Source organism: Rhodamnia argentea, chromosome 2, assembly GCF_020921035.1.
Source record: "Rhodamnia argentea isolate NSW1041297 chromosome 2, ASM2092103v1, whole genome shotgun sequence".
Classification (NCBI taxonomy): domain Eukaryota; kingdom Viridiplantae; phylum Streptophyta; class Magnoliopsida; order Myrtales; family Myrtaceae; genus Rhodamnia; species Rhodamnia argentea.
The window spans coordinates 8011510-8022223 of NC_063151.1; the positions used below are offsets into that span (position 1 = coordinate 8011510).

The 10714-nt window shown below is 44.0% G+C and overlaps 3 protein-coding genes across 4 annotated transcripts; 2 read left to right on the top strand and 1 right to left on the bottom strand.

The window, feature by feature from the left end:
• Positions 1-137: 137 nt before the first annotated feature.
• LOC115738635 (nuclear transcription factor Y subunit C-2) lies at positions 138-2378 on the top strand. Of its 2 annotated transcripts, none has more exons than XM_030671310.2 (2): positions 138-307; positions 1324-2378. In XM_030671310.2, exon 2 carries the CDS (start codon positions 1376-1378, stop codon positions 2171-2173), a length of 798 nt encoding a protein of 265 aa, XP_030527170.2. In that variant the 5' UTR covers positions 138-307; positions 1324-1375; the 3' UTR covers positions 2174-2378. The 2 variants fall into 2 exon arrangements, with proteins under 2 accessions (XP_030527170.2, XP_030527175.2); XM_030671315.2 differs by lacking the exon at positions 138-307 and adding an exon at positions 439-1214.
• Positions 2379-3002: 624 nt separating this feature from the next.
• On the bottom strand, positions 3003-5898 carry LOC115738634. Its single transcript, XM_030671308.2, has 7 exons — positions 5442-5898; positions 5276-5335; positions 4892-5140; positions 4649-4725; positions 4224-4300; positions 3841-3973; positions 3003-3749 (listed from the first exon to the last, which is right to left on the bottom strand). Exons 1-7 carry the CDS (start codon positions 5839-5841, stop codon positions 3594-3596), a joined length of 1152 nt encoding a protein of 383 aa, XP_030527168.2. The 5' UTR covers positions 5842-5898; the 3' UTR covers positions 3003-3593.
• A 1222-nt stretch (positions 5899-7120) lies between these two features.
• On the top strand, positions 7121-10435 carry LOC115738633 (phosphoglycerate kinase, chloroplastic). Its single transcript, XM_030671307.2, has 6 exons — positions 7121-7829; positions 8188-8265; positions 8363-8623; positions 9048-9365; positions 9462-9620; positions 9980-10435. Exons 1-6 carry the CDS (start codon positions 7392-7394, stop codon positions 10187-10189), a joined length of 1464 nt encoding a protein of 487 aa, XP_030527167.1. The 5' UTR covers positions 7121-7391; the 3' UTR covers positions 10190-10435.
• The last annotated feature ends 279 nt before the right edge of the window (positions 10436-10714 follow it).

Here is a 10714-nt window from a genome sequence, read left to right on the forward strand (position 1 = left end):
CCTTGTCGTTTTGTTTCCTTCCTCTGCTCCCTTTTGTTTCATGTTCCTCCAATGGATGACGCCCATGTGTGCAACTCCAGCAGCCCTCAAAGTCAAACACTTGACATCGGTGGACATTTGTCACCCCCCACCTCACCCCACTTACTGCTAGAAACCCCCCTTTCTCTCTCTCTGTCTGTCTGTCTGAAACCCATTTTTAGAGCTACTGCGGTTGCTCTTCAAAAACAAGAACTCTCTCTCTCTCTCTCTCTAGGGTTTCATGCAACTGAAGAGCACAGGACCTCCAGCTCTGCTGAATTTCTTTCCGGTAATGTTAGCTTGCTCCTCATTGTCACTTACCTCTTTCCCCTTCTTCATTTTCAAATTTTTTTCTTTTTGAAATTTCTTGTGTCTGTCTCTTCGTGTTCCCCTTTCTCCCTTTTTCGGGGAATGACAGGTTCAAAAGGGTTTTTGTAGTCTTATTAGTCGGAGGTTTCCAGATGCTCCTCAGTGTCGTGTCCAACACCATACGCTTCCATAAAGGGACTTGAATGAAGTTTTAGGTTTGGGGAGGTTATTGAATCCCCTTCTGTTCAATCTCCTTTTGCCTCGTTGAGTTTGCTCTCTTGATATCGCTTGTTTCCTGCACTTGCGTTTTCTATGTTTTTCCGGCATTTTGCTTAGTTGCTCTACATTTGAGGGGAAATCTCAGCTTTTGTCCTAGTACATGTACCACTGAATGTTTGTTTATGCATACACTAATTATGCAATATTCTCGCAATCATATATACCCGAGCCGTACAATAGGGTGCACTTAACATGACTTCCCAAATCTACCATGAATTCCTACCATTGCATCCAATCTGCTATGAGTTCTAATCTTTCATTTGGTTGAGAACCCGTAATGGGGCAGGTGGCTGTTAGTTCATATGTTCATTCGGTAATACACACTTAACTTCTCATGGAGCCCACATATTACAACAATACCTGAACAATGATAATCTTCTGCAAAGTCGCTCTTTCCTTACCAAAATCTCTTGGTGCCATGATGTTCAAACTAGAGCAAATAGCATGCATTCCAAAGATCTAGACGGTGATGCCTGCCTTGTGGATCAAAGTTATTTCGCTTTCTTTGTTAGGATAACGAGTGTTGACCACTTCGTGCATGCATTAGTCAAAGGATCAGCAGCTCCAATTACCCTGTTACTGGTTCAGCAATACTAAGGCATGAAATTGTGAGGAAGGTTTCAATAGTTGCTATGCAATGGGCCTTTCGCTTACTGTAATGCGCTATTTGAAATATTCAGACAGGATGTTCTGATATGTTTCTGGTCTCCCTTACAGCCATTGATGATAGGACACTCAGAGTAACAGGAGATATAAAACTATTCTTGTCATGGATCAGACAGAACAAACACAGCAGCAGCAGCAGCAGCAGCAAGTGGTCGGGGTTGTGGCTAGCACAAACCAAATGGCATATGCCCCTCCATTTCCAACTGCTCCAGCAGTCGCTTCTGGCACTCCTGCTGTACCCATACCTTCGCCGACTCAGGCACCCAGTACTTTCCCAGGCTCTCCTCATCAGCTTGCATACCAACAAGCCCAGCACTTCCATCACCAACAGCATCAACAGCAGCAGCAACAGCTTCAAATGTTCTGGGCCGGTCAGATGCAAGAAATTGAGCAAACTCAGGACTTCAAGAATCACAGCCTTCCGCTTGCCAGAATCAAGAAAATAATGAAAGCTGATGAAGACGTACGAATGATCTCTGCTGAGGCTCCAGTCATATTTGCAAAAGCTTGTGAGATGTTTATCTTGGAGCTGACTTTGCGTTCTTGGATTCACACAGAAGAAAACAAACGGAGGACACTGCAAAAGAATGATATAGCAGCTGCCATCTCCAGGACAGATGTGTTTGACTTCTTGGTCGACATAATTCCAAGAGATGAGTTAAAGGAGGAAGGGCTAGGAGTTACTAAGGCTACCCTTCCTGTGGTTGGCTCTCCAGCTGATATTCCATATTATTATGTCCCAACACAACACCCCATGGGACCTCCAAGTATGATCATGGCAAAGCCTGCTGATCAAGCTGCGCTTTATGCTGCCCAGCAGCCTCGACCACCAGTTTCTTTCATGCCATGGCCACATGCTCAATCCCAGCAAACCCAAGATGATCAGCAAACGAATTCATGACTTGGGTCATGCAAATTCTAGCGCTGCTGCTTAGTATCAATGGATTTCCTTTGCATGTAATTGAGAGGTAGCAATTGTCGCGGATTGCAGAGTATTGATATTTGATACTATCATAACTTGTTTGGATTTTGTAGTAGCTCCTACATCGACACATTTGGCGTTAGGTTGTTTTAATTGCACATTAGTGCTTACTTCTTCCTTTGCATGAGGCCCTAGTGAATGATTCCAGTAAACAGTGGAGTGATAACTTTGTTCTTGAAGCATTTCAACCGAACAGGATCTGGCAAGGGTCCGAAACAAACTGAAAAATGGCGATTGTCTATCAAGATCACAAGAAATGAATTGACTATTTGGTATGAAAGCCTTATGTCTGGTTATCATGTAATGAATGTCACCATTCATTTCCGAATTAAAAATGCAAGCAAATCAAACACTTCACATATTTTAGCAACTCTATCCCGGTCTCCATGTCATTAAGTAGAAGTTTGCAGAAGTACCAGAGTTGAAGGCATTTTAGGTACGACTAGCACAGTAATCATATGCTAGGCATTAGGTTCACGGCTAGCACCAAAATCGTATGCATGATCCCAAATGACAGATGATCGTTCCTGGCAACAAATCTGTTCATTGACTTTACATCCTCGATGAGATGCAACAATGAGTGCAGTTTCCTTGCAGGAGCCCAGTTTAACCATTTTCTATAGAAGACCGCACCTGATTCTGATTCGTGCTAAGTGCCTGAGATCATGCATAATTCTCTATCAAACCCTATGTGTTATGATTTATGCGTAAGAGAATTAAGCATCTCAACATTCACTTGCAATTTGTCTTTGACAACGTCCCTTGACTTTAAAATATCACAAGATTTGAACTCATTAGACAAACAAGACAATAGTCAACGTTACATGAAATGAAAGTACTGCCGAAAGGAGGTTATGTACGCTGCACCAGCCTTTTCTCCAACCAAATTTTAGTACAATCCAAGGTGGTTTTTAGCTAACAAGTAACCAACTCTAGACACTTGCTGGTCCAAGGAACAAATTTAGAGGCTTATGCAGCTTTATCATTTGATTTATCTTTTGAGAGTGCAAAATCCATGTCATCGGTCAAGCATCCCAAAGAACGCGTGGTCAGTTTCACAAAGCAGAGTTGCTCCCAAAGGCTTTGGGTGACCGAAATTGCATCTCTACAACTCCCTGTCAGACTGGCTTTCATCCTTGAGCGCACGATACGCATTTTCACTGATGAAGGTTTACGGCATGCCCATTATGTGTCCGCAGTCCGGACTCTCAGGCTTATCACTGAGACAGTGGGTATCAATAGGCCCATCAAGGAAGGCAACTGTCGATATCTTAGGGTGCCGACATGAGTTGATGAGACAGCACCACAAGTCAATGCACTCATCTCCACAGCCTTATTGTCATTTCTGAGAAGACATTGCTTCCTCAATTTGCCTGATTACCATGCTAAGACTATAGCCACTATCCAGAGCATTCACAGCAGCCCGATGGGCTTGTTTATGCCATTTGAGCAGATTATAAGACTGTAGAACCGCCCACCTGGCCTGATTCGACATCTATTTAAGTCGTTGGAGCAATGAAGCATTTCAGTGACTGAAAGATTACAATACTCCTTCATGAAAGCAAGTTTGTTCATTCAAGAAGTACCTGTGAAACTGACAATGGGGGTTCCAATAGGACACATAGGCTCCTAAACATATTCTCGTCATTTTCTCCACCCTCAGCATCACCATAGATAAGAGCTTCAGCAGCGATGCCAGCAAAAAGCACCATGGAATACCTGTCAAAACACATCAATCGCATAACTCATTAAACTATAAGTTAGAGAGAAAGCCTTGGACTAGCGGGAGTGCAACCAAACAGAAGCACAACAAAGTAAAGCATCATTTTTGGTATCTGCTCAAATCATATCATCTAGCGTTTACTGACACTCACGATTGTTAGGAATTTATTGACAGTCAAGACTCAGGATTGTTAGTTGATATCTTCTTTGGTCTCAAGATCTAAAAGAATATTTGGACGATGCAAACCTATCAAAGGCAGTGCCGCTGAGCCGCCCCTCAGCAAGTTCTTTGTCCATCTTGTCATCCCAAAACTGCGTTCCTGCCTGTATACATTTTTAGCATAGAATCCTTCTTCTGGGTTATTGATGCTAGTTAAATTGAAAGTATGCTAGCAATGCAATTAGGGCGAGCTTAAAGTTGTCAAGAAGCAAACTTCTCAATAAAGCCACAATTAACATAGTCATCAAACGACAGCACTAGCGAAGTAGCTTATTTTCTTCTGAAATTGTGGACTAGACTGCTCCCAAAATCCAGAGACAGAGAATACCCTTCCAGGGAATTAATCATCATGACATGACCTATTCCCTCCAATGTCCATCAAGTTCTCATGCATAACTTACGGAATTGGAAACACAAGCCCACTAAGCAAGCATGAATGAGACTAGCAGTACCTGTCCCTGAATGCCCATTTGCATTGCAACGATCGGATCCAAAATTACGCCACGAATTGGGCAACCCATCAGGTATGCTGCACATTCGAAATATATCATTTCATTAAGCCCAAGCTTTAAATAGCGATGCTTGGAAATGATAACGTGACAAACAAAGAGGTGATCAACTGGTGGGAAAGTGTTTGCAATGTGCTCCAAATAAGTAGTGGTGAAGCAGTGAAGTGTATTGGCAATTTGGCATGCCTGTAAGGAGATGGCCAGCTTCGTGGACAAGGATTCGTCGGCGATATGGAGGCCAATAGCTTGAAATTTGAGCTAAACAAGAGCCACCGAGGAACACCGAGTCCACGAAAGCTAGTCCAAGTATCACCGCCAGATTAGGTCTAATATCAATCCCTTGGGAGAGAAGAACAGAAACCCCGCCGAGAAAAGCCACCAGGAGTGCACTCGAGGTTCTATCAAGGCCCCACTTCTTCGGGGAAAATCTAGTGACTATACAAAAGTGGGGGGAAAAGACTCAGAACATGAATTGAGCAAGAACCGTAATGTAGTAGGATCAAAAAGGCAAACTTGCACCGGAGAAAATGAATTAGAAATTGAAACTCAGAAGAAGGAATGCTATTGTACCTTCCAACCCGGTGGAAGACTTGAGCACTGTGGGCGTAACTTCCCTCGGTCCCTCTAGAACTGCACGGGGTGGGAAGGAAAAGGCGAGTGCTTGTCATAACGTCAACGTCGGAGTCGAATTTGACAAACGATCAGCTCGAGAATCGAGGGAAGCACGAGAGATTACCGATGCTCCGGAATTTGCCGAAATTGGGCAAGAAACCCCTGTCCTTGAGAAGGGCATAAGCACTGGTGACGAGCTTCATATCGTCCGCGCTCAAGCACGTATCCAGGACCTCCCAATTCCTCTCCTCCGATTTCCCATACGGGTACATCCCCACCTCGTCAAAATCACCGGGCACGGATTGGGACTTCAAGAAGCGGAGAGCAGAAGCGAGGTCCTTGCGCTTCACCGCCTCTTCGTACTCCCGCCATTCTCGAAGAGCTCTGGAAGCAGGAGGCGCTGCTTTCCCACGTACCAATCGTAGGTAGGAGGCCCGCGAAGATGGGCGAGAGAAGGTTGGCGGCGAGAAAAGGTTCGGCGGAGGGATTGCTTTGAGGTGAAGAGAGGAGGCACAGAGCGCCATCCTGACTTGACGAATGAATTTCTCGTCTAAACAAAATCTTGTGGCATGTCCTTTAAACTTCCACCAAGCAAGAACCTGAAACAGGCATAAGACTGCCTTGAGCTAACAATTCCCAAATGAGATCTATAAATTATCTTCCAAACACATTTGCAAAGCATCCGAGGGGATAAACGGTTTTAGATTTCGTATAGATTTCATCTGGAACCTAAATATATCTAATGCTACTTTCTAACCATCTAGAGATCTTGTGGAAGTTAGAATTGCTATTGGTTGAATAGAATCCAGCCAATAGGTGGGATAGGAAAGGCGGTAGTTGTAGTCTTTCTCTAAGCCTTTTTACTTGCCCTAGGACTCTAACTATGTGTGTGTTAAAAAATGAGCCAACGACTCATAGACAGTGGCTTAGTTAAGGGAATTTACATTGTCGAAACATGTTTATCATTTTTTAGAACCTTAAACTTATCTTATATACTTTTGAACTTGAAACTTATCCGACCCATGTTCTAGATTCGGTTCAGGGATCTATACAAGTTTCATTTATATTCTTAATTGAACGATTGTAGTGAATCATCATCTTTAATGACCACAATTTACTACTACAATCCATTGACTATGAAATATTGATGAAGTAAAAGTCTCAGTTACAAATATCACCGAAAATGAAATCTCAAATTAGTAATTTCAAATTACACATTCATCACTGCACGCCATGGAATATGTAGGATCGTGCAAAAAAATATACCAAGAAAAACACATAAAACTTGTTATATGTTACGTTATAGGTTTTAGGCTCCACCTATCTGGAAATTGAACAGGTTTCGTAGTCTCTAGAACCTACAACCGGACAGATTTCCCGGTCCGTTTTTAGGTTCGAGGGTAAGACCCGGAACCATGCTCACCTTTAAGTGCGTGTTGATCCAGAGTGATCCCAAGCTGCTTCATGGGCTGCACCAAACTTGGTTGGGTATTTTTTTGTTGGGCCTGAAGACCTCAAATGAATAGAGCGGAAAACTATCTGCAACTTCAAGACCAGATGCTCGCTTGCTCGGGTGGGAGTGGGAGACAGAAATAATCTACGCATTTGGCATCAATTTGTTGGAGGTAGAGGAACCATTGGGTATTGGGGACGATTCTTTGATCTTGCTTTGTGTTGCGGTGATGCTATCGCCGGGGATCTAAACCGCAGACAAGGATGGGAGGGAGTAAAGTAGAACGAATGGCAAGAAAGGGGGAATTTTTATCAAATTACTCTCTCGGTGATGCTACTGTCGGATGTCACGGCCCCCTTTGTTCTGTAATGGGAGTCTGAAAGTCATCGAAAATCTTGGACCTCTCCTCGGCGATAAGAGACATCCAGAAAATCTCCCACTCATTTCCTTCTTCGATCTTCACGTCCACATCTTTCCCCCCCTCCCCAGCCCAGCCAGCCACATAGAACTAAACGCCAACCACACTCCTCCTTTATTCCAACCCCCAACAGAAGCGCACTCATCGACTGTTGGCTTGGCGACAGTTTTCTGGTTTCTTTCCAAGCAGGTCAAGGGAAGTAAATGGCGTCGGCGGCTGCACCCACCACATTTTCTCTCCTATCCTCTTCCTCATCCTCCTCCTCCTCCTCCTCATCCTCGTCCTCGTCCTCCGCCTCTCGCTCCGCTCTCCTCCGCCTCCCCGCCTCCGGCCTCCGCTCCTCCGGCCTCCGCCGCCTGGGCTTCGCCGCTGCCGACCCATTCTTGGCCGCCCATGTGGCTTCCAAGCTCCGATCTTTGAGGGGGAAGGGAAGCAGAGGGGTGGTGTCCATGGCCAAGAAGAGCGTGGGCGACTTGACCGGTCCTGCCTTGAAGGGGAAGAAGGTGTTCGTGAGGGCCGATCTTAATGTGCCCCTCGACGACAACCAGAACATCACCGATGACACCAGGGTCCGCGCCGCCATCCCCACCATCAAGCACTTGATCCAAAATGGCGCCAAAGTCATCCTCTCGAGCCACTTGGTAATTGATCGAGCATTTGGCCTCGCCGTTGATTCTTTTCTTGTTTTCATTTGTGGGTCCTTGTTAATTCTGTCTGCATTGAATTGTCGTTGACTTTTCATCATTTTGCTCCTCACTTCCTCCAAATTAACTACCACTGATACGATCAACATCAAAGTCGGCGGCTCATATTCACTGTACTGATATGAAACGTGAATCCCTTTAGCTTACACCCGGAATCAAGTCACCAGTTTAAGATTAGTAAGCAACCACTGTGAAGATGCTGTCTGAAAAAAATCCATTCTAGGACTAATCACGAATATGTCACATAAGAGTTCTTCAAAGATAATTTATTATTATTATTATTTTTTTTTTGCAGGGCCGACCCAAAGGGGTGACACCAAAGTTCAGTTTGGCACCTCTTGTTCCAAGGCTATCTGAACTCCTTGGCATTCAGGTAAGGACATCTTTGTTGAATACAAAAATGGTTGGACAGGAAAGTTGAAAAATTCAATTAATGACTGTTTTCTTGATAAATATCCTCACTTGAGCAGGTCATAAAAGCAGATGATTGCATTGGCCCTGAGGTTGAAAAGTTGGTGGCTTCACTGCCTGAGGGTGGTGTTCTTCTTCTTGAGAATGTGAGATTTTACAAAGAGGAAGAAAAGAATGAACCTGAGTTTGCCAAGAAGCTGGCGTCATTGGCAGATCTGTATGTGAATGATGCATTTGGAACAGCACACAGGGCTCATGCTTCTACTGAGGGGGTTACTAAGTTCTTGAAACCCTCTGTTGCTGGCTTCCTTTTGCAGAAGGTTTGACTTTTAACTTGTTAGCTATTTTGCTAAGCACAGCATCTAAGCAATAGTAATTACTTGCCGAGTTTTACGCATTGACCAAGTTCTTCACAAGAACTGATATTATAGTCTGCGGAAGATATTGGTTTACCTCTTTCTTGGACTTTTGCATGTATGGTTTCATTCTTGTTAAATGTAATGCATGGAAATGCTGGTTCTTAATTTTTATCATTATGAGCGGTTGGTTCCTTGAAATAATGCATGCAAAACTAAAGTGAACTTGAGTTTTGTACATCAAGATTATTGCTCTCCACACTTTAGCAAGATCTTGTTTTGGTATGTGCGAAGGCTTTGAATCTTCTTAGGCATCTTAATTTATCCTTTGCTCTTTGTTACTTAGTTCTTCGGTATGGACCTTCAACTTGCCTTTTTCTTTCACCAGGAACTAGACTATCTTGTTGGGGCTGTGTCTAACCCCAAGAGACCATTTGCTGCCATTGTGGGCGGCTCAAAAGTCTCATCCAAGATTGGTGTGATTGAATCTCTTCTAGAGAAGTGTGACATCCTCCTTTTGGGTGGTGGCATGATTTTCACCTTCTACAAGGCGCAAGGTCTCTCTGTTGGTTCTTCCTTGGTGGAGGAAGATAAGCTGGATCTTGCAACATCGCTCCTTAAAAAGGCCAAAGCAAAGGGAGTTTCTCTATTGTTGCCTACTGATCTGGTTATTGCAGACAAGTTTGCTCCAGATGCAAACAGCAAGGTTAGCTGCTTCGGTTCTTCTTCCTAGCCTTCTCACATTTGAAAATGTGTGCCACGATATGTGCGAGTGAAAATGCAACTGCTTCGAACATTGCAGATTGTGCCAGCATCTGCCATTCCTGATGGCTGGATGGGATTGGATATTGGACCAGACTCTATTAAGACATTTAGTGATGTTCTGGGAACTACCAAAACTGTCATCTGGAACGGACCCATGGGAGTGTTTGAGTTTGACAAATTTGCCAAGGGAACTGAGGTGAGATGCGCATGAATTTGATTTGTTCGTTCCTCGACTCTTCGCTTATTCATCAGTTTTATGTGGCTGGAATCATCTGTTCTGGCTTACCGCTCTATTACCTGTATGTGTGTTCGGTCTATTTAAGCTTTAGCATGAACTCTCTGGCCCTTCCTACCAAGGTTGTGCATGTAATTTGTTTTGAATGAGTCGTAGACAAGCAGTTAAGACTTCAAGATAGCTTCTCATTTGAGGAACCTCCAGTGTTTAATTCTTCCATTTACAGGATATGTTTTGATTTGTTCGTGGGTTCAGCCTTTGGACAGCATGGTTAACTAGGACCAATGCAAATTTTGATGACCTTGTACTTCTGTGTACAGGCCATTGCAAAGAAGCTAGCAGAGATCAGCGGCGTGGGAGTGACGACCATTATTGGAGGAGGGGACTCTGTCGCAGCTGTGGAGAAAGTTGGAGTTGCTGATGTGATGAGCCACATATCTACCGGTGGTGGCGCCAGTTTGGAGTTGCTGGAAGGCAAAGAACTTCCTGGTGTTGTTGCCCTAGACGAAGCCACTCCAGTTCCCGTGTGAGATTAACCTGAGGTTAAATAATTTTTTGGGCGGCCCACCTTTATTCAAGTTGGAATAAATTCTTGTAAAAAAGCAATTTCTGTAGGAAATGTTTTCTTTTGACATGAATAGAGTCACATGGCCTTCAGGACTCGAAATTCTCAGCAGTCGTATGTACCAATGAATGAGTCATCTAAATTGGCGAGTATCATGAACTTGTGTCTATTACATCATCAGTGAATGGAAGTGCTTGAGCATATGCTTATCCTTTCCTCTGCGCGCAAGTCCTTTGTACGAGGGACCTACTGAAAACTGGATGCCTGGCCCTGGGTGCTGCTGAATAAATCCAACCAACTCAGGTTGCTCCAACTTCTGGACAGTTGAGGAAGTAGGACTGACCATCTCTCTCTATGCTCGAAAATCTCATCGTTTGTCTCTGAAGTTGTTGATGGCAACACCCTATGGTGGACAGTGGGCACAAAGCGAACATTAAGAGAGGACCTTATAGTAAATTCTTAGTGATCATATTTTCAGGCCAGCCCCAGC

Coding starts and splice junctions, on each gene's coding strand:
- LOC115738635 (XM_030671310.2), top strand. CDS start 1,376: ATGGATCAGACAGAACAAACACAGCAGCAGCAGCAGCAGCAGCAAGTG.
- LOC115738633 (XM_030671307.2), top strand. CDS start 7,392: ATGGCGTCGGCGGCTGCACCCACCACATTTTCTCTCCTATCCTCTTCC. Junction 8,266..8,362: donor CTGAACTCCTTGGCATTCAG/GTAAGGACATCT, acceptor TCACTTGAGCAG/GTCATAAAAGCAGATGATTG. Junction 9,621..9,979: donor AATTTGCCAAGGGAACTGAG/GTGAGATGCGCA, acceptor TTCTGTGTACAG/GCCATTGCAAAGAAGCTAGC.
- LOC115738634 (XM_030671308.2), bottom strand. CDS start 5,841: ATGGCGCTCTGTGCCTCCTCTCTTCACCTCAAAGCAATCCCTCCGCCG. Junction 5,336..5,441: donor CGGCAAATTCCGGAGCATCG/GTAATCTCTCGT, acceptor CACCCCGTGCAG/TTCTAGAGGGACCGAGGGAA. Junction 3,750..3,840: donor CCCCATTGTCAGTTTCACAG/GTACTTCTTGAA, acceptor CGACTTAAATAG/ATGTCGAATCAGGCCAGGTG.